Genomic DNA, 26639 nt, shown 5'->3' with positions numbered 1-26639 from the left:
CTACATTGTGCTCTTTCATTCCTTTCCTCTTGTTTCGTGATTCTTCGTATCAGGTTCGTGGTGACTGCCACTTTCTTCTGCAGCTGGGTGACCAGCTCAGTATTGGTACCGTTTCCTTCCAGCCAGAGGCCGAGGACTCGTATCTTGGACACTGTGGGCATGCGGACTCATTCTTTTGTCGTTACACACACGCCCGCCTGACGGGCCTCGGCCACACGTCCCTGTTTTCGAGGTCTGTGGAGTAGGATCTCCGTCTTGTTATGAGCGCAGATGAGCCCTGTGCCTTCGAGGTGCTTCTCAACTTCCCTTACCGTTCACTGCAGCCAATCTTGCATACTCTCAGAACTCATGCTCTCTGTGGTCTATATCGTAATGTCGTCCACATAGATTGTATGGTTGGTGCCTTTGATCGCGTTGAGCCACTCCGAAAAGCCGATCATAACGAGGTTTAACAGCATTGGGGAGAGCACGAAGCCTTGCTGCGTCCCGGCACCTTCCATGTCGACCGTCTGGAGGTAGCCCGTCGATCTTGATTCACGCTTCTCGCCTGTCGAGGAAGCTGCCGACATATCGGTGGAATATTTTCCCTAGGTTTAGCTGACTGATCTTTTCTAGTATGGCCGTGCCCCACAGTGTCGAAAGCACTTTTGAGATTGAGCCTGAGTATGGCGCGAAGGTGCGTGCTAGGTGCATCAACAACTTGTTGAGTCCTGTGTGGAGAGTTCTTTCCGGAACCCGATGATATGGGTGCCAAACGTGTTTCGCTTTTCGAGGAGCGTCACCACCCTATCGAGGCAGGCGTGCTCCATCACCTTGCCGACGCACGACGTGAGAGAGATCGGCCTCATGTTCTCGACTACCAGTGGCTTGCCCGATTTGGGTATAAGCACCATGTCCGCAATTTTTCATTCGCGCGGAACCTGACCGGTCCTCCAGCACTCATTGACATACTTGCACAGGTTCACGATGGCGTTGTCATGGAGGTATCTGAGAATTTTGGTGATTTTGTCCAGGTCAGGCGCCGACTTTGTTTTGAGTAGCTAGAGAACTGCCCTGATCTCCTGTCCAGAGAAATCCGCATCGAGCTTTTCGCTAGGTGCGCCAGTAACTCTGGGTTATCTAGGCCCTCGGGCGAGGGAGGTGCGTCCTCATGACCTCGTCCGCGAGGGCCTTCGGATCGTCCTTGTATTTGTGCCGTAACTTGGCTGTCTCTGTCTGAACTGCCGTCCTGGTACTGGCAGGGTCTAGCAGTTGCTTCAGGATCTTCCAGGTGCGTCCCGCGCTTATATTTTCCACCATGGTATTGCAAAGCTCTTCACATTCCTGCTTGTATAAGCGTGAAGAGTCTCTCGATTTCACGGTTGACTTCGGCGATTTTTTTTTCCGTAGCTTTTTATTACACTTCTGCTTGCTTACTCTGTGCTGCATCGATTTTTTGGCTTGGATGAGGTGTGTCAGACAGCTGTCCATTCTGGTTGGGTTGGGGGCTTCAGTTTTCTCGCCGCCCGGCGCTTTTTCTTCCCACCAGTTCGTTCATTCGATTTCTTTAGTGGCTTTTTGTACGTCTGCTAGGATTTTCTTGCATCATGGCCCAATATCCTTGATGGGGTCCTCCTTCTTCTTGTCCCTGTTTTTGCGAAATTTGTCTCAATCGACGATCCTGACTTTGCGATTTGCACTTTGTTCTGCGTTCCTGCCAACGACCATGTTTATTTATTTATTTATTTATTTACAGGTACCTTACAGGCCCTTGGTTAGGACATTGAGTAAGGGGGGCTAACAAAGACATGTACAACAAGTAAAAGGGCGAAAGGTGCCAAAACATAAGCTCGAGACATGAGTAACAAATAAACAAGAAATAAGTAAGTAGAAATTGACATCATACATCGTTACCAAAAAACTAGAAAGATGCAGTTCATGGCACGCAGCAGTTAGGAAGTGTACAATACGTGTAAGTTAAATTGGCACAGATTGTGGTATAATACACTGGGAAAATCATGAAAGTGCTTGCAGGAAGTGTGAACAGTTCGTCCTAAGCAAACAAAAATAAAGCACAAAAAATAAGGGGGCAATAAGCGCATTAGAAAAAAAAACTTTTTGCACAGCATTATGAATGTCATATACATACAAGAACGAAGCTGTGAACATGAAATTATCAACTAAAATGTAAGACCAATTTGTTGCGGAAGGAAACAGGGTTAGTGTCAGATACCATGTTATCGGGAAGATCATTCCACAACGTGATGGCACGAGGCAAAGCGGATGCGTTAAAAGAGTTTGTTTTGCCGTACATGCGCGAGAAACTAAGCCGGATTAGGATTCGATGACTGCTTCCTAGGTCTTCAAACATATTTTCCGAACTCACCATGTCTGTGTTAACGCATATCGAGAGGTTTGGGGTCGCGTCGCGGCACACACCCGGCCAGATTCTGGTGTGTGACATCGGCTCGTTTAGCAAGGTGAGGCTGAGGTCACTAGTTTGGCCAGCCTCTTCCCCTTGGGCGAGGCGTTGCCATATTCCCAGTGTGTGTGCGAGGCGTTAAAGTCTCCACAAACCAACAGAGGTTTGAAGGCGGCTTTCGCCATCGCTTTGCGGAAGAGGCAGTCAAAGTTGTGAGTGAGACCTTTCTTCGAGGGGTTGCTGTAAACGACGAACAGCCCAGCTGTTATGCCCTTGCTTGGTATGATTTTTATTAGAGCAATATCGATGTCTCTTGCCACGTCCAGCTCGTGTTCAATAAACGCTGTTCCCCTTCTTACAAAGATGGACATCGTGATTCTCTGCCCTGTGCGTTGGAGAATGGACAGTGCGTGACGTACCCTGAAAGCTTGACGTGGTCATAAGGTTCTTGTAAGGCAATCCTTACAACAATCTAAGGAAATGGAGGACATCAGATCTGCTGAAAGATGGAGGACAGATTGTGTTAGAAAAACTAGCCACCCTGTTTACGAGGTGTCTCCTGACGGGAAGAGTACCAGAGTCTTGGAAGAACGCTAACATCATCTTAATACATAAGAAAGGAGATGACAAGGACTTGAAGAATTACAGGCCGATCAGCTTGCTCTGTGTAGTATACAAGCTATTTACAAAGGTAATTGCTAACAGAGTAAAGAAAACATTAGAATTCAATCAACCAAAGGAACAAGCAGGATTTCGAACAGGCTACTCAACAATTGACCACATTCATACTATCAATCAGGTAATAGAGAAATGCTCAGAGTATAACCAACCCCTATACATAGCCTTCATAGATTACGAGAAAGCGTTTGATTCAGTAGAAATATCAGCCGTCATGCAAACACTGCGGAATCAGGGCGTAGATGAAGTATATATAAACATTCTGGAAGAAATCTACAGGGGATCAACTGCTACCATAGTGCTTCATAAAGAAAGCAACAGAATACCAATCAAGAAGGGTGTAAGGCAGGGGGACACAATTTCCCCAATGCTATTTACCGCGTGCTTACAGGAGGTTTTCAGAAGCCTAGAATGGGAACAGTTAGGGATAAGAGTCAATGGAGAATACCTTAGTAACCTGCGCTTCGCCGATGACATTGCATTGCTGAGTAACTCGGGGGACGAATTGCAACTCATGATTACGGAGCTAGACAAGGAGAGCAGAAAGGTGGGTCTTAAAATTAATCTGCAGAAAACGAAAGTAATGTACAACAACCTCGGCAAGGAGCAGCGCTTCGAGATAGGTAATAGTGCACTTGAAGTTGTAAAAGACTATGTCTACTTAGGGCAGGTAATAACCGCAGAGCCGAACCACGAGACTGAAGTAACTAGAAGAATAAGAATGGGGTGGAGCACATTTGGCAAGCACTCTCAAATTATGACAGGTAGTTTGCCACTATCCCTCAAGAGGAAGGTATATAACAGCTGTATCTTGCCGGTACTTAGCTACGGAGCAGAAACCTGGAGACTTACAAAGAGGGTTCAGCTTAAATTGAGGACGATGCAGCGAGCAATGGAAAGAAAAATGGTAGGTGTAACCTTAAGAGACAAGAAGAGAGCAGAGTGGATTAGGGAACAAACGGGGGTTAAGGATATCATAGCTGAAATCAAGAAGAAGAAATGGACATGGGCAGGGCATGTAGCGCGTAGACAGGATAACCGCTGGTCATTAAAGGTAACTGACTGGATTCCCAGAGAAGGGAAGCGGGTTAGGGGGAGACAGAAGGTTAGGTGGGCAGATGAGATTAAGAAGTTTGCGGGTATAAATTGGCAGCAGCAAGCACAGGACCGGGTTAACTGGCGGAACATGGGAGAGGCCTTTGTCCTGCAGTGGACGTAGTCAGGCTGATGATGATGAAGGCAATCCTGTCTGGAAGTTTCTTTCTAGAAAGTGTTTTCATGTACTGCATCAACGTAGCTTTTTTGTTTTTGAAGCCTCAGCAGTTTCATTGCCAGATGATAAGTCTACCGTTGTGCACGCGAGGCGTAGCCATGGTCATGCAAGGGTGTTGGAGGGGCTCGACTGACTGTGCATCCCTTCTGCTCTAGGGCGGGTGACATTGACTTTATTGCTTCTGTTGACGATTGTCGGAATGCTAGTGATGGAAGGCGGGGTATCGACCATTTCCGGCGGCAGCTGCTGCTTCTTCCGTCGCTCTAGGTCTTCTATTTACTGGTTCATAGCCAGAAGTTGAGTGTTTACCGTTGCCGTGTTGCGCATTCGGTTCGGCGTCGGACTCGTTCAGCCTCGTAAGAAGCATTTCAAACATGCATTCTGTCTTATTCGCCAACTTGTCATTCATTTGCTCGAGCACTTCTACTTTCTTGGCACTTGACCTGGGTCTCTGTGATTTTTGCGTGTTCTCTGTGTCACCCGCTTGCGTGCCACTCTCATTTTTGCCTTTGGACCCAACCCTTGGTCCGTCTGCGTCGAGCATGTCAATCTCCTCTTCCGCCGCCCCACTGGTGTGCTCTATGGGCCCACACTGGGTGGGGGCTTTTCCAGCGTGCCCTGCCATGCGCTTGAGGATTTGTTTAGCGTTTTTTGCAACTCTTCGATCTTCTTCGCCGATTTCTCATGTAGTTGTCTCGCCCTACTCAGTTTGTCCCTTAGTTCTCTGTTCTCTTTGACTAACTTCTCTAATCTCGCCCCGATTGGCAAATTCAAGGTCTTCGCTAGGTTTTCGGGGAGTGAGCTTCCTTCCGGACACCTGCTTTCTTGAGCGTCCAGGTGTGACCGAGTAACCTTGCATGATTCCTTCGGCTTTCTACCAGGTGGAGGCTGCCTGTTGCTCGGCGAGAAACTAGGCTCGCTACTTGAGTCTCGTCCAGTACGGCTCCTGCTTCGGCTGTGGCTTTTGCTTCTACTGCGAGGCCTCTTTTTTTTACCGCCGATGAGGAGGAGGGGGGGGGGCAAGGGCTATGGCGCATTGTCGGGAGCCGCACCTTGATCTCGAACAGCCTCTTCTTGGGTGACATTCCGATGGGTCATACTGCGAGAGGGCCGGGTATTGGTCCCCCATATCATCTTCAGAAGTGAGTGCGCCCTATTTCCCATACTCCCATCCGTCCCTGCTTTTCGCGAGCCATCTCCTCGCCTTGACCACGTACGGAACATTGTACTTTGCTTTACATGTGTGATTGATTGTAGGGCGGGCTTTCCCGCAGATTTTGCACCTTGGTAAGCACTTGCGCACGGTAATTGGGTTTTTCATGCTACAAATCAGACAGACTTTGACTTCCGGCTTTGGGCACACGTCGGCTCGTTGATCGAGTCTTCCGCAGTCTTGACAGAAATCGAGTTGCTTTCGGTAGAGTGCGACTCTTATCATTATACTGTTTAAGTATACCCACATCGGGACTCTGTTTCCTTCGTAGAGGAAGATTACTGTAGAGGTGTTCCCAAGCTTTTTCGCGTAGGCGAGATTCGGGTTCCTCATAGTGATCAATGCCTAGGAGAGCTGTTCTTGCGTATAACTGAGCGGGACGTCCCTTAATATACCCTTGACCATTTCATCCGGCACAGAGACATACACACTGACCTCGTGTTCCTTGTCCCTCACTCTATTTTAGCGGAACCTCGCTGACTTGCCTGCCGTTTTCTCGTCGGGCGTGCTGGCAACCAAGATGTTTTGAGTGTAGTTGTGGCAAATCGTGATTGTTTCCTCCACATTTATGCTGGTTCTCCAGATCGTTTTGTCGAATGCCACCCCGCCCGCCTTGTGGAGGTTCAGGCCACTCCGTGGCCTCATGATCACCTTAGTGTCTCCTTTTGGCAGCCTCGGCACTTTACTCGTACGTAAAATTTTCTTCACAATGCCTCCTTTGCAGCTGCGCGTTTCGGTCTGGCTCCCCAGGGATGGTTCGTCGTTGCAGCGAGCTTTGCGGTTTTTCTTCCATTGCGTAACTTCAGTCCAGCCGTCGGCATCCGTCTTGGCTTCGGGCAGCTTTACGACATCGCTATCGTCGTGCCCATCCGGAGTGTCGTCTGACGCTCTTTCGTTCACATCCGTGATTAGATCTTCAATGTGAGGCCCGCCGTATAGCGTCCGTGAGCAGTGGACGCGCCCTAGCTCGGTCAGAACGCCAGTGGGCCTAGAACGCTTCACACGCATTGTCAATGTAAATGTGGTTGTAAAAGTCTAAAAAATACACGCCGTGAAACTTGGTGTCCCCGAGTCCACGTGATCGTTGGGGAGTCGGTGGTAATCAAATTTTTGATCGAGGCACTGAAACTCTTGCGGATTCATTCGAAAACTGCAGAGATGAGATCAGGTGCGTCCGCTCTCAACGGCGACCACAGCACCCCTTCTTCCGAGTGGTAAACAGTCCTTTTAAGCTATCGGTTAGCCTGAAACGTTTTATAGACAAAAAGTAATTTTGTGTAGCACTTACTAGGTTTAGCAAAAAATTTGTTGAGCTAGTTGGTTTATGACATGTGAAAAATAATTTGCTTTTATTCAGTAATTTCTGTGCAATTCAGGCTATATTATACCACTCAAATGAACTCAAGAGAGTCTGTCATCTTCTTTTATGACCCGCACCAAAAACCACGCTTCTTATGGAAGCGCTAAGAGTGTGCCAACATTTGGCTTTTCTGAGACCCTTAATCACTTTGTGAAAAGGAAAGCAAAAAAAAAAAACTGCTTCACTAAGCAGCAGGCATGCCGATTTATGAATATTTTGGGCCATTATTCAAGCCTGTTAAAAACCTAGCGTTTGTGCACTCCTAAAACGACATTGTGGCACTGCCAATTGTCATAAGCACAAAGAAAGTGATGTCGACATTTCAAATTGGTATTGTATCATTAATCCTTGCCTGCTCTAAAATAAAAGATACAAATGAAAGCTCGGAAGTAATAAAACAACGCAGTAATTTTTTTTTGCGCATAGTAGTGTTAAAAGTCTGACCGTGTTCCAATTCCTGTGGAGGAATATGAGAGGTGTCTGAACGGCACCCGTCTAAGTTTCTGACAGATGGCACGCTCCTCTAAGCCACTTCGGTCTGGGGTGATACATCTTTCATTTCATTTCATTTATTAAACCTTAAGGGCCCGAAGGCATTACGTAAAGGGGGGTCGTAGATCCAGGTTGCAAGTTTCTAAGCAATGTAATAACATGATGATGCACACTGATTACAATGAATAAGCAAATAAAGAAAACAAGCGGAAATAACACACATAACAAAACAAAAAAAATATGATAGGCGATAAATAAATTCTGGGAGTACAGTAAAACAACTATAAATGCAAGAGTTAATGTGCTGTTAAGACATTGCATTTGGATTTTAGAAAAGAGTTAGTTTTTCACGAAATGTTGAGTGGTCCCTGCAAGAAACAATATTATCTGGCAGCGCATTTCAGAGTGTTACGGCATGGGGGAAAAAAGAGCTGCTCATCGCCGTCGTCCGGCATTTTATGGTCAGAGGGTGCGTATGGGACAGGCGAGATGACGTTCTTAATGGGCGTTTTAGGAGAGGGTGTCCCGACTTGCTAAAGTAACAGAATGTGTGAAGGAGGCAGATACGAGAGGTTATGCGACGTGAAGCGAGCGATGCGAGTGACAACGTTTGTTTTAGTGCGGTTACGCTGATATGCCTTGAATATTGTGACATAATGAAACGAGCTGCGCGATTTTGAACGGCTTCCAAATCATCGGTGAGATAAGCTTGTGAAGGATGCCGGATGGATGACGCATACTCGAGCTTTGGTCGCACGTATGCCAGATATGCGAGTTTATGTCAGGAGATGCAGATCGCAAGTTACATCATAAGTAGTCTAATGTCCAAGAAGCTTCAGAACGAATGGTTTCAATGTTTTTCACCCATGATAGTGTTGATGTCAGATGAACTCCTAGATACTTGTAAGTGCGCGTGTGATCAATGGGAACCGAATTAATGCAGTAGGTTTCATTTGAGGTGTTGTGTTTACGTGTGAAGGACATGACCTTGCATTTTGTGAGGTTTAGGGGCATATACCATTTTTCGCACCATGAAGTAATGGTGTCAAGGTTGTGTTGTAGGGTGATTGCGTCGTTAGGGGAGTGAAGGGGGTTATAAAGAACGCAGTCGTCTGCAAATAGGCGCAGCTGTCATTTAATGTTACTAGGAAGGTCATTAATGTATGTAAGAAATAATAGAGGTGATAAGCCGGCGCCCTGGGGAACACCGAAAGTGACGCTGGTAAGGGTTGATTGGAAATCGTTAGTAACGGTAAACTGAACGCGTCCTGTTAAGAAATGCTCGAGCCATTTTATTAGGTTTGCGGGGATACCAAGAGCACATAATTTGATGAGCAGGTGCTTGTGGGGTACTTGTTCGAAGGCCTTGGAGAAATCTAAGGAAATTGCATCTATTCGTACGTGATCATCAATTCGCAGTAGTATGTCATTAGTAAATTCAGCCAGTTGTGTTTCGCAGGAAATATACTTTCGGAAACCATGTTGAAAAGGGTAGAAAAGCTGATTGATTCTTGGTAGGTCATAAGAGTTGATGCTATAATATGCTCAAGAATTTTAGATGGAACACTAGTTAAGCTAATCGGGCGGTAGTTAGCGGGGCTTTCGCGCCGGCCTGCTTTAAATTAGCTTTCTTTCAATCATCTGGCAAGGTTCCTGTGTTTAAAGATTGGTTAAATATAAGATACAAAATTTTGCTAGAGTGCTATAGTGTTTTTTAATAATTTAGAATTAATGTCGTCGCAGCCGGCCATTCAGGTTTACTTGTTTTTCAGGCATGGTCTGAGAAGAGAACTGGTATAGGTTCAACAGGGCAGGTATTAGGTATGTGAAATACGGATGTGAAAAAGAGATTTAGAGCAGCAGCGGTTTCCTCAGAGCTTATCGGTTCATCATCAGAGTTAACAAGATTTATATGGTTAGTTTGCGGCTTCGCAGATATTACACGCCAGAATTTATTTGGGTTTGAACGAAGAATCATAATCAGGTCAGCAGAACAAAATTTATCCTTGGCTGCAATAACTGCCTTTTTGTATTGAAGTTCGCATAGGCGGTGGCAATTCCATGCTTCTGGGCTATTTTTCGCATTTCGCTGTTCTATATAGACATTTTTTTTCACGTGAGCAATGATTTTAAACATTTATTGAACCATAGGTTATTGGAGTCTGACTTCACAATTATTGTAGGGATATATTTAGTTTTTAAGCTCAGTAATGAGTTTTTATAATGTTCCCAATTAGAATTTACAGAGCGCGTTCTGTAGGATTTTTCAAAGTTTTCGTAAAAGCGAGCAAGTTCCTCGTTAATTAACTTAATTAACAGTTAATTAACAGTTGATTTTGTTAACTGAAATCTCGAGGACGTCAAAGTCGTCTTCAGACTCTTTGAGTTCGTTGACGTTAGCACTCGCCCTACAGCAAACTGCAAAGTGTTTCTTTTTTTGCACTTTCTGCATGCCTTTCCAAACGCAGGGCAATTACGTGGTTCATGTGTTCGCCCGCATTTCTGACACTTGTAGTCTCTGCACCTGTCAATTACGTGCCACGAGGCTTTGTTTGCACACTGGGTCAACCTGCTTCGTGTCTTGACCCCAAGCTTCTTTGTGTGCTGCGGATATTTCTGTCGCCTTGCAAGTTTTCTCGACGTTTTCCAAGGTAAGCTTGTTGTCTGCTAGCAGCTTCTCTCTTACTTTAGTATCCCTAGTTCCGAAGACGATTTGTTCTCGGACCATTGAATCAGTCAATGCACCAAAGTTGCACGCTCGGGCTTGAGTCTTCAAATCTCTCAGAAAATGTTCGAAAGGCTCACCCGGCTCCTGGACCCTCTTCCGGAAGACCTACCGCTCGTAGACTTCATTTTGTTGGGCGTTGCAGTACTCCTCGAATTTTTTGACCACCGTAGCGTAGTCAAGGCTGCTTTCCTTTGCAAAAGTGAAGGTGTGTTAGACCTCAATGGCTTCTTCGCCTGCGATAATCAGAAGAAGGGCACCTTTCGCAGTCTCCGGGTGAGGCTTCTTGTCGGTGGTTTCGGACGAGGCCAGGAACAGGTTGAATTTCTGTATGAACAACTTCCAGTTCCTACTGATGTCCCCTGTAAAACGTAGGGGGTCCGGTGGCTTCACAAATTCTATCGCTGTTTTTTTCCAGGCGCCCTGGGACGCCTATCAAAACCGGTGACTCGCCACTTGTGACACCATGTATCGCGCGATGCGATGAAGCAAGACGCCAGCCTCGGGTTGCTGGAGAACGAACACTGCCTTTAATCGAGTGTGCTTATATACATGTGAGGGGCAAGGGTGACAGCCTGCATGGAGCACCGTCTGCGCATAGCACGGGCTCGCTTCAGATAACACACTCGATACAGTAGGCGCTCTATTTTTCAGTAGCATTGAGAGGGAAATATAAAGAAGATTGTGATCGCTAATTCCAGGATGGACTGTGACACTCAATACGTCATCAGGGGAACTGGTGAGCAACAGATCAAGAGTGTTATCACCTAGAGTAGGTGTGGTTATTGCTTGATGTAGGTTAAAACCAAGTACCAATTCCAGGAACTGTTTGGATCCGCTTAAAGATTGATTGGGTGCTGAAAGAAGAGGCCAATAGATATCAGGATAGTTGAAGTCGCCAAAAAGAACAATAGATGCGTCAGGAAATTTATCTTTTATGTTTGTAAGAGAACTGCGCAGGTAATCGCAAAAAAGTGAACGACTGCCTGGCTGTCTGTAACAGATCCCAAACATTGATTTCACAGAGCAGTTGTGTACGCAGACCCACGTTAGTTCTAGGTTAGTATCATGACAGATCAGTGAGGACGAGAGGTTGCTGTTGACTGCCACAAGAACACCTCCTCCTCTCCTATCAATTCGGTCATTGTGGTTTAGCGTGAAATTCGGGTTACAAGCCAGAACTTCAGAGTCTTCGATGTCGTTTGTTAACCAAGTCTCATTGAGTGTCCGTGTCGATGTCTGTGATGAAACCGTGTAGCTGATGTCTTTTGGGAACAACACTTCTGACGTTTGTGAAACCAAAGTTGGCATTCAAAATTGTAGACGGACGGTTTTTTGAACGGCACTGGTTATTTGAACTGCGTCACTTGGTACCTGGTTGATTTCAATCACGTTGATACAGTTCCCTTGATCCGACGTTAAGCTTACAGCTTCCAACAAAAATTCGACGAGGAGACGCTACTGCTCTGTGCAGATTATGGTTGGGAGTCCCGTTTACCCGTGCGTACGCGTTCCGCATAGGGATGGCCGACACCGCCGACTGTGCACACTGCAGAGATGAAGAAACAATTCGACATATCCTGTGTGACTGCCCGGAATACTTTCGGAAAGGCAATACTTTTCTAATACACTAAACAGGTTAAATGACCAGTTGCTGTCAGAAGAAAGAATACTGCACCATCGTCATGACTCATCATCACAGAAGAAAGCTGTGCAAGCGCTACTGGGCTTTTTGCGAACTACTGGCCTGTCGGAACGCCTCTGAGTGGACTGATTTTGTGTGTGCGTGTGTGTCGGTGTTTTTCTCTTATTTATTTTTAACTCTCTCTTTCTCTTTCAACAACCTATTCCCCAACCCCAGTGAAGGGTAGCATACCGGATACTAGCATCTGGTTAACCTCTCTGCTTTCCTTTTTTTTTCTCGTTTTTCTCTCCCTCTCTCTCTATCACGTGCGTCAGGAGGAGTAGGTCGAAATGTAGAAGTATTTGCGCACTCTAGAACACTATCAGTTGTAATGTCATAGAAATATGTCTTGTTTCCAACATGCAGTTTGTCAAATGAAAGTTTGAAGGCACACTTCTGCGGGCCTACGAACTGTATCAACTTAGAGCGCGCTTGGCGAGTACTGGGAGCAAAATCTTCTCTGATAGCATAGTCAGTTCCTTTTAGTAGACGGCCGCAAGCAAGGATGTTTTCTTTGGTTTCTAAATAGGTTAGTTTTACTATGATACACCTCTTTTTCTTGTTCTCAAATTTGCCTAAGCGGTGTGCACGTTCGATGGTGTTTGTGTCCAGTTGTAGCTTCAAAGTTTCAAAGCATAGTTTTAGAATTTTTGTTCCAGATTCTTGCCATGTTTCTTTTTCTGCGTCATCGAGGCCAAGAAAAAGTAGATTGTTCCTGCGCATTCGGTTGTTGGTATCATTGTTTGCAGCTTTCAGGACCTCGATATCACGTTTAATTTGATTTGCCTTGCTCACAACTGGATCAAGATTCGTTTTGGGTGCGTGATTTCTAGAGCAGCTAGTCGGCCGCTAATATCTGTGAGCATTTTGCTGTGTTCGAGTTGTGTGTTCTTTAGTTCGTTCAGCTCGGTATGGATGCTACATTGGTTTTGTTCCAGCTTGCTTAGGGCTGCCAGAATTTCTGTTGTAGGACCGGGATTTTGCTCAACATCACCGGAAATGATCAATAACTGGTGACACAGCATATTGTAGGCAAACGCAACAGTACTAGAATACTGGCGAATAGCACGGTACAAATCAGGATCGTAGGGGCACGACACCGCGACAAGAAAACGATTGTCACATCGATACTCGGTTGCATGGCGGAGGTAACTAACCTGAAAGATTAGGCGTGGGGTGAACATTGTGTCGCTTGCGTTGTTGTGCCCCAAATGGCTGTCCGATGGATGCGCCTTATATAGCCTTGAGTCGGAGTGCAGAGTCGATGACGTCGATGCGCCCAGGGGTTGCCAGGCCAGTAGTGGAATCCAGGCTGGTTCCGGATTACTTGAGGGTATCGGATAGTTGGCAGGCCATTCAGCGATGCAATCACCTGCCTCATGAACGTACAGGGTTGTGGGCTCAGTGGGTAGGTTCAGCAAAAGGCACGGACCAGTCTATAAGCAGCACATGGCAATCTGAAAGATTAGGCATGGGTCGCTTGCGTTGTCGTGCCCCTGAGTGAACACGCAGTTCATTTCGAGTGTTAACGTGGCCCTTGCCTATCCAAATGCATTTAGTGTTCCGTAACGACGCACTTATTATGAAGGAACCAAAAAATGGAATATATAATGGCTTCTTTTTCTTTATTGGCTACAACTGTGGTATTATTGTGTGGGCAATTATTGGTCAGCTGTCCGCTTGTAGAGATTACGTGCTACGTAACTGCCGACACGCAGGTCGTGAGACAGCGTCTCGGCTGCAGGGGCCTAATTTTCGGTGGAAGGGAAAGTGCTTGAGGCCTGTGTGCTTAGCCTTAGGCCCACGTTGAAGAATCCCAGGTGGTCGAAATTTTCAGAGCCCTCCACTACGGTGGCGCTCCAATTGGAGAGGCAGCGTAAAAGGTCATCATTGGTGGTCTCCAACAGTGACCTTCCAGTTTGTTGCTATCTCGTTCATTGCTTCACCTTTGCAGCAAAGCTGTGACTTTTTATTGTACATGCTACGTTATGCCCGTTGACAGTACAATACAGAGCGTTCTACATTTGCCTGCATGGCTGTGAACCAAGACACGATCTTGTTTTCGTATGTGTCTCTTTGAGAAGCCATTAACTAACCCATCTTTTTGTATCGGGGAGAAAAATAAATGATGTTTGGGATCGGCACACCAATCATTCTCAGTTGACTTGTAAAGAAGGAAAAAACATTGAAATTTAAGGGTTAGTTTTCTTTTTTAGGCACAATATTGATGCAGACTAACGGACAGTGATGTAACGCAATATATGGGGAATGTTATTAGTATTGATTGTAGTGTAAATAAGAAGAAAAAAAAAGGGCACAAAAGAATAACTTGCCTTGGGCAGGGACTGCGACTTTCGAATAATGCGTTTGATGCCCTACCAACTGATCTACTCTAGCATCCATCCCTTCCGTCCGGGGGAATGGCCAGGTGGATGGCCAGGTGGATGGCCACCAGTATAACTCAGTGGGTAGAGCCTTTGTTTTTTTTTTTAGAAATATTTGAAAATATGAGATATATTCAAATACCCAACTTTTCGGGAATCCTCAGCGGTTTTTCTACATATTCTGTGCAAAAATCCTTCAGTTGAATCAGCTTGTGAAGTGTGCAGGTCTTAGTAGCTTGTTTTTGACACCAATTGAACGAAGTTTCATTCTCTGTAGCACTGACATAGCCGATACGTGGTGGCGTACCATCGCGTGTGCATTGGCAATGGTACGAGATCATTTGTGTTAGCTGTGTCGCAAGCGGCCGAGCAGGATATTAAAATGAGCCACATGCACTGCAGTAGCTGCGCAGTGCTATCAAGTCTGGCAATTGTTTTCCAGTTTCTGTCCGAAGCTGTAAGATAATGAGTGTGACGAAAAAGTAATGGCTGATGTAGGTCCAAATTGTGTATCTCCAGCTGAGGCTGTAGGATATACTTTAAATGTTGTGAGAGTTTGTGTCGCAGCTAGAAGCTGTGCCAGAGGAAGTGCAGAGATCCTCAGGACAGCTTCGTCTTTTCTGCCCACTTTGAGAGCCACAGTTTAAGTTTAGATTACAGAATCATTTTTGAAATAAATTGTATTTTATCAATTGACTTTATTTTGTTGCGCACTATTCTGTTCTATATTCTAGTGAATACAGTTGAACCCTCTTATAATTATACTCAAGCCCCGCGAAAATTTCATTCCTATAATCGATAATTGTTATGAATGGGTTGCACGAAAAAAAAAAGAGCAAAACAGGGTAATGGCAGGCGAGAAAACCATTTATCAGATGGGTATGCAAACACACATCACTGGTAAAGATGACAAAGCTGCCAATTTTTCAGACATGGTTGAAAATTCAGACGCTTTCCCGTCGCCATAGTGCCAATGTATGACTTGTGAAGTTTCATACACGGAAACTCTTGCAAGTTTCAATTTTTTTACTCAAATTGCTTGCCGGAAAGTGTATTAACAAAAGCCGTTACACCTCCGGCAGCGCAGCAGATTTCAAAAGTCAGCTTTCTGCAATATCACAACAATATGCAGTAAAGTAATTTGCAAGTTTGAAGGGGGCAGCAGGGTGTTGGAGTTTGTGAAGGTTCAGTAGCTTAAATGTCTCCCTTTGTTCTTTCTTTTCAAGAATTTTGCCTTTCTTCGTTTCTTCGCATTCCATTACCTCTGAATTCACATGGCTGGAGTGCATTGATGTAATCGATTATGTGGCATACAGATGCTGCGGCAAGTGGGTTATTTTACAATGGCAAACATACAAAACTTGACGGTGCAGCAGCTTCTGACTTGTTACAAGAGATATACTGTTAAAATCAGTATTGTCATAAGTGGATACAAGTGTATTGAGTTTAGTGAGCTTTCAGTGAAGTGAGCCATTTTCATGGATTCCTTGAAATTCAATCAAGTGAGAGTCCACTGTACCACTAAAGACATACCTCTACTTTTTTCGGCATCATTGTCTCTCATTGACTAAAGGCCACTTAAGCAGGTGCGCTGTGTCTTGCTGTGCAGTGCTGTAAAGAAGAAGATTGAGCGCCTCGAGAAGAGTGTGAGTGTGCACCACCTGGCCGCGAGCCACCACATATCATCGGTCCTGTTCACGACGCACCGTGATCGAGATGCCAAGGTATGTTGGCCTTCCTCAGTGATGCCAGCTGGGCACCTCTTTTTTCTGTTAACTCCCCTTTGAGGCGACACAATCACCTGTCTTTGCTACTTGTGCCTAGGAATGACACTGATTTTATTGAATTGAACCTCCTGCCTAATGAACGTGTCTTCATTTAAGAATCTACAGTTGCATATCATCACTGTGCTGAAGGCCCTATCATATTTGCTTTCTGCAATTTTTCTTTCCTCATAAGAAACATAACAGAAAACAAACGTGTCCTGTATTTCTAGACTTATACAAATAAAATAAACGCTCTACTTTTAGTGCAAAGTTCTCAAAATTGAAAACTCCAAACTGATTAGATGTATTGTGACTGATTCGGTCTCTTCAGGGATGACTGTTAGGCCAGCTCCAAGGCTTCTCTCTGTGGTTTCCACTTGTCAATTGTCCTTCCATTCTTGTCGCTGTAGTATTTTCTCCACAGGTTCTTTAGACCGTATAAGTATGCACTCGGTAAGATCCCACCTGAACGGTTAAGGGGGGACATGGGACCCGATAGTGAAATATATTAGTATTAGGCCTAGAGACATGATTTTTTCTGGGAATATTCATCTCTGTACATTGATTGAAAATATGTAATTACATTTTCTTTACATAATCCAAAAAAGTTACAACTATCCTTATTTTATGAATTTGGGATGTGACTCGCATAAAAAGTAATGCATCAAAAGAGCTATAACTAAGCATGTATATTGCTGAATATTGAAATAGTGCAAATATGCGATTTCATGCTAGTATCTAAATTTTACCTTGACTTATGAAGTTTTTATGTCGCAGTCTCTTAGCTCTGAATTTTCACTGGTGATTTCTGGAAAATTTCAAAATTTTACTGTGTCCTTGACCATTTTATCAAGGTTTTCTTGCACATTTCAATACCCTAGCATTCAAAAAAAAAAAAAAAACGATCAAGAAAATGGAATCAGTATTAGCAGCACAGTGCTCACCCCAAAATTCGAAAAATGCAAAAATCTGTATTTGAGAAAAACGCAAAAAACTGAGAAAGTTGTGACAATGAAAATTTCATGCATGAAGGCCACAGCACTTGTATTCACAGTCACTCAGAAAGCCCCTGCGGAGTAGTCTGAAGCAGGCTTTTGCTTGTGCTTCTTCTTTGGGACTGCCTAGAATGCCGCTGAAGATGCACGTTTCCTATCCGAGCCGACGGCACGGCGTTAGTCTTTCTCAACTGCACGCAGGTTACCTGTGCATGTTTGATCTAGCTGCAGTTCTCGCAAAATAAGCGAACTAGATTGCTTGTTCCCTAAGTTGAAACGCATAACAGCATCTGCCATGGCAGTCTTAACGGCAAAGAATGCCGCGTTCTTGTCCTTCGATGAGAGGCTCCAAATGACCGAATGCAAGGCCTCATTCGCATTCTGCGTCTTTTCTCTGGTGCATCTCCGCAGGAGCTTCTTGTCGGACAAGCGTTATTAAACAGGACGCAGTGCATTGCTCACAGCCTCTGGCAAATTGTACTTGCTTTTTGGGATGGGCTCATTCCTTGCCATGGCTGCATTATGCTTGCACCAAGACTCGGGGTCGTGTGGACAGAAGCTGTGGTTTGATTTCTCGTCAGTGGATGTCACATGATAATACGTAGCCCACACAGCCTTGTGCATCTCATCCACATTCCCAGAATGGGATCTCAAAGCCCAGCCGTAATAACTCGTCATTTTTGTAATGAGGTCACCCGTGAGGCAGCCCTTGCCGCTGATGCGCTCGCAGCTGTCCCTTTTGTGCTTCTGCACGAGGTTTCAAAGCGCAGTCGCCATGCGCTTCTGCCCATGGTTCGAGCAGTCTTCTTTTCCAACATTTATGAAGCCTTGCACCTTAGCTTCTTTCACAGCACTGTACAAACGGCTGTCACCATCACAAAGCATGCTGGTGTACCTGAAGTTATGAAGCGAAAGAGAGCGCTGAAATAAAATCATTGCCTCTATTTTCATTTGGCCAGCCTTGCATGAGGTATTTTTCTGGCATGAATGCTTGGCTTGCCATTCAGAGTATTTTGGGCTCTCGGGTTTTGGACCACATTCACAGCCGAGGCAAAAATTAGAAGGCACAACATAGTCTTGCACATAACCTGAAGAAACTTCTATCACAGTGGCTATTTCAATGTTAGAGGTGTGTTTTCTTGTGTGCCAGCTTTCATCAAAAGAGACGGCAATATTTCTGGGGCTGCCGATATTGGGGTCCTTGTAGAGGCACTTTACCACCGTGGCACACTTAGTCAAATGTTCGCACAAGCTCTCGTTGCTGCTGTCTAAAGCTTCATTTTTAAGTACTCCTGCTATGTTTTCATGTGAAGGCCCCGATGTGAAACACCTACAGCGGCGAAGGTGTCATTCAGAGCTGTCTGACTGTTCCCGGTGCTCCGAACCTCACGCGCCGTGTGAACGTTGATTTCGAACGTGTTGCAGTTACTGCTGCCACCAACCCGTCCCGAGCTCCATTTCGAACCAAATTATCCGCAGTTGCTGTAGTGAAGTTTCAGCTTAAGGGCTACGCCGCATTCGATGGTCAGTTGACCACGGCACACTCGGCAAGCAGAATGTTCGTTTAGTAAACTGTTCACCATGTCAAGGTCAACCATGGTATACGTCGGGGCCGACGAACTTTCGGTGCCGTGCTGACTCGTGAGAACACTCATTTTGCAATCGGTTGCCGAGACCAAGCAAAGTTCCGCTGCTTTTTGTTGGGCGCGATGCTCGACGAGTTCTCGGTCAGCCGATGTCAAAAATGTCGCGTCTATCCTCGCAGCTCGATCGCGCATACTTGAAGTACTGCAGGCAGAGGTCGCAGTCGCCGCCACGCTTTCTCCAACGGCGAGATCTGCTGCAGCAGCATTCTTCTCTGTCTTAATCATAAGCGGCAGGGTTGTTTCCTGGCGCCTTGTTGAAGTATCACTGCAATCAGCTGATTGCGTGGTCGCCGTCGCGATCGCTTGTGTTGCAACGCCGCTTCGTCGTGGAATCCATTGCGCTCTTCCGCTGAGATCTGCAGATATCTTCGTCGGCAGTTGCGATGACTAATGGTACTCTGAGCGCGTGTCGCCACTGGTAGAAGTTGTAGCAATGGAAGGCTGCCTTTGTGTCAGGCTGCTGCATCGCGGCGACTGCCGGTCTTCTATCCCGCTCGGCTCTGACGACATAGCCTGGACTGGCTGCGATGACTCCTTGAGCTTGCTGAATTTGTGAAGTGTGGGGAACTTTCGAGCATGGTTCGGCATCTCGATTTCGATCACAAAACTACAAAACTTCTGAAATGGCAGTCACAACACGTGTGTTTGCGGCCGTGCGCACGTGATCATCAGTGTTGTTAGTCCCCGCGCTCCAATCACGAGCCGCTGTTCACTCACGTGACTGCTATAGACCAATGATACCTCATGGTTTTGTTACTTGTTTTTGCCTGGTAGCGGCTGCAGCATTGAAAGTTCGTTCCTGGTGGGAAAGCGAGCTCCACAGAAGCTTTTTCAAACGATACTAAGATGGCCGCGATCCGATGAGTGGTTAGCGCAATCCGAGCAACGCAAAAGGGGGCTGTTTTTGGCAATTTTGTAAGTGAAACCAAGTGCTGGGATGAATGAACACGACATTTTTTGGCTCAACGATGCGTCCTTTCGAGTTCATTTTTTGCTGGCAGGTGCGAGATGATATGAAGATAATGAAAATCACCAAACTGAAAAATCGATTTTTTTGGTGTTTTTTGTTGCCGAGACCCGTGTCCCCACTTAATGTTTCCAGGTGTTGTTTGGATATGTCAGTACTCAAAGAACTGCCTTTTTGTGCGACTACCTTCCGTGTCGATGACCCGGGTGATGTTGAAACTGATGCGATGGTCCATATTTTGGCTGTGTTCTGTGAGGACATTTTGGTGCAGCGTTGAACCTACGTACGCTGTTTCAATGTTGCTGTATTCTTTCCAGGAAGTTTTTGTCTGACGAATGCAAGTAGCGGGCCAATCAGTGTATCAAACTTCTTAGACTAGCCTGAGGAATCTTTCTTTTGGCAGTCGGTGTATTCGTCGTGGCAAGAGCTGCGTGATTGTTGAAGCGGGTTCGTGCGTCACCTAGATGCCGTCCTTCTCCAGCTCCCTGGAAAGTTACTCGCTTGCTTTTAACCCACTGGCACAACAGCTAAGTCGCCTCTGAGCAGTGGAATATGCTCGCCTCCCTTCTCAAACACTGAGCTACGGCGAGTTCGTCTCAACACCACCAGTTTTCGAGAGCGATTATGATCTTGAACCTATCACTGATGTCCTCATTAGCCGCAGCGTTACACTTGACATCCAATTTCCCAAACCCTCAAGGGACCACGAAAATGTCCGGAAAGTCGGGCAATCTGTAAAAGTAAATGCATGCGAAGATGCACTTTTTTATAGGTTCTTTTTGCTGTTGGAAAGGGTCACGGCAGGAATACACGATACTCATTGTAATCCATCTAATACATCGTATGTGGCTGTGTGCAGAGCCGTTTAATAAAAAGAAAGGCAACCCTGATATGGCCAGCGTTATCTCATTGGTTAACACTTTGGCGCAGAAAAGTCGCTTATTTTCTTTTGCATGGCATTCCGCTTGCCCGCCATGATGTCTGGCTCAATTTCAGGTAACGTCATGCTTTCGCTCTACACTGATGAAGTGTCATCAGTGCTCGCGTCAACTCCGAGCTCGTTGGCTGTGTAGGCGCTGTTTATTTGGTTTTGGTGTCGGAGTCATCGAAATATTTTGTAAATTGATGAATGATTTCGTCATCGCTCAATATCGCACACAGATAGAGGTCTTTAATTGCATCAGGAAAGCCCTCAGAGGTGGTGATCTTGCGTGGTGAACGAGTAAGCCAGTTTACGGCATTCTTCAGCGTAAGCAGCAGCTTGAGAGTTGGGTTTGCCCTCATAAACATCCGGTTGGTACAGCAGAATGGTGTCCATAGAACATGAAGGTTCACGTCCATACAGGAGAAAGAAGGGAGGGAAGCCAGTAGTAGTTTGGGACTCAAAGTTGTAAGCGTGGGTGACGAAAGGGAGTGTGTGGTCCCAGTTTGTGTGGTCTTCCGACATGTACATCGCCAGCATGTTGGCAAGGGTACGATTGAAGTGTTTCGTCATGCCGTTAGTCTGAGGATGTTATGCGGAAGTGGTGCAGTGTACAAGCGGTGCAGTAGCATTCTTTGAGCAGAACCTCATTGGCATTTGAGAGGAAGACGTGGCCATGGTCACTAAGTAATTCACATGGGGCCCCATGTTGCAGAATGGAATGACGAAGAAGGAACCACCCGACGTCTTTCACGGTGGCAGCTGGGGGCACAAATGTTTCTGCGTACCATGTGACGTGGTCGATTGGGACTATTATCCAGTGATTGCCGTCAATAGTGTTTGGAAGTGGACCGAAGAGATCGACTCCGACGCGATCGAATGGTCGGGCAGGGCAGGGCAATGGCTGTAGAGGACCAGCGGTGCTATGAGTAGAAACCTTGCGACGTTGGCACGCAGGGCACGACTAAACATACCGACGAACGTATCTATACATGCCTCGCCAGTAGTACCTCAGGCGAAGACGCGAGCACTTCTTGAACGTGCCAGCGTGACCGCACTGAGGGTTCGTCGTGGAAGGCACTGCAAACGTTCGCGCGCAAATGACTGGGGATCACGAGGAGCCTTCTGCGGCCATCGGTCAAGTGCGACGATACAGCAAGCCTTCACGAAGTGCGAAGTGTTGGACTTGACGAGGTAGGTGCGTGAGGCGTAGTTTGGGGCCCGTTGAGACAAGATGTCAAGCAGGAAAGCGATCCAGGGATCTTTGCGCTGTTCTTCCAGCATGTCGGTGATGGTCAGTCATGATGAATAACAAGTGGAAGCTGGTGAGTTGGCAGAGTTGAAAGGCACTGGCAATCGAGATAGGGCGTCAGCGTCTGAGTGTTTTCGTCCAGACTGATAAATCACACGTATATCATACTTCTGTAATCATAAAGCCCACGAGCCAGGCGTCCAGTGGGGTCTTACAAGGACGACAGCCAGCATAGTGTGTGGTGGTTGGTAACAACATCAAACTGGCACCCATAGAGATAGGTGCAAAGTTTACCCAATGCCCAAACAATTGCCGAACAGTCCCTTTTTGTTACGGAGTAATTTGACTCCGCCTTTGTGAAGGTACGACTGGCATATGCTACAACGTACTTGCCAAAGTCTGGTTTTCGCTGAGCAAGTACCGCGCCAAGGCCGACACCGCTAGCGTCTGTGTGTATTTCTGTAGGCTCATTGGGATCATAGTGGCGCAGAATTGGAGAAGACGTGAGGAGTAGGCATAGCATCGTAAATCTCATCGCAAATGGCATTCCAAGGTGAGAGGTGGTTGCTGCCGGGGAGAAGCTGTGTCAAGGGGGATATAATGGAGGCGAAATTGCGGATGAAGTGCTGAAAATATAAAGACAGCCCAATAAAGCTTCGGAGTTCTTTTAGAGTGCTGGGCTTGGGATATTCGGCAACCGCTCGAAGTTTGGCAGGATCCGACAAAATTCCTTCTTTGGAGACGACGTGGCCTAGGATGGTAAGCTGACGGGTGCCAAAATGACATTTTTTTTAGGTTTAACTGCAAGCCGTCGTTGTGAGGCACTCGAGAACTTGTTCAAGGCGAGCGATATGAAATGGGAAATCCGCAGAAAAAAAACCACTATGTCATTTAAGTAGCATAAACAGGTCTGCCATTTGAGGCCTCGGAGAATGGTGTCCATCATCCTTTCGAAGATAGCAGGCACGTTGCAAAGGTCGAAAGGCTTTACATTAAACCCGTATAAACCATCAGGGATGACGAATGCTGCTTTCGGACGGTTGGCTTCAGCCACGGGCACTTTGCAGTAGCCTTAGCACGGATCCAGTGATGAAAAATATTCGCCTCCTTGAAGGCAATCCAGGGCATCGTTGGTGCAAGGTAGGGGATAAGCATCCTTCCGCGTAATCTTGTTTAGGCGGCGGTAGTCAACGCAAAATCTTATCGAACCGTCTTTTCTGCACCAGCACGACAGAAGAGGCCCAGGGACTGTTCAATTCCTGAATCACGCCATGTTTCAGCATGTCATCGACGTTGTCGCTAATAGCGCGGCGTTCGGCCTGCGATACTCGGAAAGGATGCTGTCGCAGGGGAGCATGATGACCGGCCTCAATACGATGAACCACTGCTGACGTGCGCCCCAATAATGGCAAGCCAATGTCGAAAGAGGCACGAAAGCGTTCAAGCAGTTGAACAACCTTTGTGCGCTAGACTGACGTAAGCGCGGTATCGATGCTACGCAGGAGGGTGTCTTGGATAGGAGAGGTGGTAGCCGCAGGGGAACTGACGGAATTCATCGTCAACGGTGTCTTATTGCACATTGCATCCAAAGGGAAGATGGCGTCAAAACTGTCTAAATGCCCAACACATTCGCTGTGTAACAGAGTTGCTGAGCAAGGAGAGGGATCGCACGCGTAGACGACGCCGGCACCATTTACAAGGGTAACAATGGAAAACGGGAGTATGAGGTTTCGTTCGCGTGCACAGTTTTCAGACGGTGTAAACAGGGTGGTCAGATCACGGTCCATTTGGTGATGTCTACCGGTACGTGCACGGCACGCATTCGAATACGTACGCCGACATTTGCGGGCTGTTTCCTCGTATTGCGCGTGTGCTCACGGCCAGTCATTTTAGGAATGGACTTCGTGCATACGGCGCCGTCATCAACCTCTGTAAATTACTTGTCTTTTTAGGATTCTTTTTGCACTGCAACTGACAGCACGCAATTCCTGAAAAAAGCGTTCCCTGTTACCAACGATTCTCTGACTCTCTACCTAGAATCAGCCTCTTTTTCAAGGCAGAATTGGGACAGAATGTCTCTGTCACAATAATTGCAGAAGCCAATTTGTCTCTCCTTATTTCACAACAAATCTGTGTTGCCCGAGGAATCATTCAGCCTAGCAACAGGCATGCTCACCTGCTGGTCATGAACTTCAGCGACGAATATCGCCACCTCACGAGACACACTGCCATTGCATATATTGAAGAACTCGACGATGCCGAAGGTTCATCCATGTTAGCTTCATTTTCATTGAATGGCCACCCAGACCAGACCTTCGCGAGCACTCTCGACGTAAACGAGAGAGTCTACCTTCGGCATAATGAGAAAGCCTTTCGTGTATACTCAGCTCATTTCAAGACTGTTTTGCCACTATGTCGAAAGTTAAACAGACGCCACTTTGTTCAGCATCGTATCATCACGAAACCCACCAAAAGACCCATCTGACAACATGCCTATAGATTGTCTCAAAATGAACAAGACGCTATACGTGACCAAGTCCAGCAGATGCTTCAGGACGACGTAATTCAGCCATTGACCAGTCCCTGGGCTTCGCCAGTTGTGTTAGTGAAAAAGATGAATGGTACGTTGTGCTTTTGCGTTGATTACCGAAAACTTAATAAGGTCACCACGAAAGACGTTTATCCTCTACCCCGGATAGATGACTCGTTAGACGGTATACGCAAGGCTAAATGTTTTTCTTCCATGGATTTGCGTAGCGGCTTCTGGCAAATCTAGTGGATGAGCGCGACCGCAAAAAGACTGCTTTTATTACTCCCGACGGCCTGTATGAAATTAAAGTGTTGCCTTTCGGTCTATGCTCAGCGCCAGCTACTTTCTAAAGAATGATGAATACGGTTTTCATGGGGCTCAAATGGCAATCATGTCTTGTTCACCTTGATGACGTCGTGATCTTTGTAGACACGTTCGAACAACACTTCCAACGCCTTCAGGCAGTTCTTCAGGCAATTAGAACAGCGGGGCTTTCTCTCAAACCCGAGAAATCCCATTTTGGATATGAAGAATTGAAGTTCCTTGGTCACGTTGTGAGCCATGCCCGCATCCGCCCAGATCCGGAGAAAACCCGCGCCGTTGCCGCCTTTCCCAAGCCCACAAATAAGCTCGACCTACGCCGATTTCTGGGGCTCTGTGGATACTACAGGCGCTTTGTGAAAAACTTTTCCGAGATCACTGAACCCCTCAGCAAGCTTATAAACGCTGGTGTCTCGTTTGCTTGGGGTCCCGATTTGTGCCATGCGTTCGACACCCTCCAAAGCCTTCTCTAGGCTCCGGCTGTCCTAAGTCATTTTGCTGAAAGCGCCGACACGGAATTAAACACAGACGCCAGCAACGTTTGACTAGGAGTGGTATTAGTTCAGTGGCATAAGGGTGTAGAGCGCGTGAACGCTGATGCGAGCAGAACATTATCCCCAGCGGAGAAAAACTATTCTGCAACCGAAGAGGAATGCCTCCCTGTTGTCTGGGCCATAAAGTTCCGCTAATACTTGTGTGGCAGCCCATTCATGGTAGTTACTGACTACCATTGTCTTTGTTGGCTCGCGAATCTCGAAAATTCCTCAGATCGTCTAGCACGATGCAGCCTTCGGCTACAAGATTTCGATGTCACCATTGTCCACAAATCTGGGCGGAAACACACTGACGCTGACTGTCTTTCACGTGCACTGATCGAAAATGCTAACACTGACCTTGAAGACGACATATTGCAAGATGTTTCAGCGCGCGAACAAAGGAAAAAGGACAGGGTAGACAGAAAGAGCGCTGACTTCCAACTAACTTTATTTGACAGAGTGCCAAGAATATATACTGCTAAAAAGGATGATAACAGAGCATGAAGGTAAAGGCACGCCTAATCTACACATCAGTAACAAACACGTGTGAAAGGTCCTCTATTGCCTCAAAGCCCAGCTAGGTAATCACGTTCAGCCTGTGATAAAGCAATCGATGATGTGCTTACACATTTATCTCCTAGCAAGTGTATTTTTTCGGCTTCAATAATTTCTCGGGTAAGCTGATCCCTGTGCCTTGCCAATATTGAGCACTGATCAAAGAGAGGGGTGCACCCACAATCTCGGCAATGAATGCCAAGATGCCCTTGTACCACATTGTGCACATTGTTTCGGTGTTCTCGGAGGCGGTCATTTATGCACCTGCCGGTTTGCCCGACATAGATGCACCCACACGTCAGTGGAATCAAGTAAACGACTCCCACTGCGCATGGGATGTAGCGTGTCCTGTGCGCGACAGAGCACGAGGCAGAACACGAGGCAGAACACAGAGCACGAGGCACGCACCAACTAGCCCAAGTTTCCACTCTTGAAGACGACACTTTTCTTTCTGCCGTATCGGCAACCACCTTGGCTGAGCAGCAGCGTCACGACTCGAAGCTCATCCCGCTCATTGACTACCTGGAAGCACGCAGTTCGCACCCTCCTCGAAGCTTTGCACGCTTGCTATCCTTCTTTTGTTTCCGCAATGGAGTGCTTTATAAAAAGAACTTTCATCCTACACAAGTTATGTATCGGCTTGTTGCGCCAACCACGCTTCGCGGTGACATTTTACGTGCATGTCATGATGAGCCATTGCTTGGACACCTCGGCTATACCGGTATGCTGCAACGGATTCAACGTTCCTACTACTGGCCACGTCTTGCATAGACTGTCAAGCACTACGTTCGTACATGTCACGACTGTCAGTGACGTCAAGATTCCACCTTTACAACCAGCGGGACTACTACAGCCAATAGACCCACAGAAGGCGCCTTTTTCATCAGATTGGCATGGACTTGCTGGGGTCATTCCCGACGTCTTCGCCTGGAAACCGGT

The 26639-nt window shown here is 46.5% G+C and overlaps 1 protein-coding gene across 8 annotated transcripts in view; it reads left to right on the top strand.

The window, feature by feature from the left end:
- LOC119181217 (DNA excision repair protein ERCC-6) overlaps positions 1-26639 on the top strand; it is a 794400-nt gene that overhangs the window by 79186 nt on the left and 688575 nt on the right. For all 8 annotated transcript variants that reach the window (XM_075882812.1, XM_075882811.1, XM_075882810.1 and 5 more), the window contains exon 3: positions 15820-15934. In XM_075882812.1, the coding sequence (XP_075738927.1) occupies positions 15820-15934 (115 nt within the window). The remainder of the gene's footprint in view (positions 1-15819; positions 15935-26639) is intronic.

The sequence above is a fragment of the Rhipicephalus microplus genome, unplaced genomic scaffold (assembly GCF_043290135.1).
Source record: "Rhipicephalus microplus isolate Deutch F79 unplaced genomic scaffold, USDA_Rmic scaffold_14, whole genome shotgun sequence".
Taxonomy (NCBI): Eukaryota; Metazoa; Arthropoda; class Arachnida; order Ixodida; family Ixodidae; genus Rhipicephalus; species Rhipicephalus microplus.
This window is presented reverse-complemented; position numbering and strand designations above follow the sequence as displayed.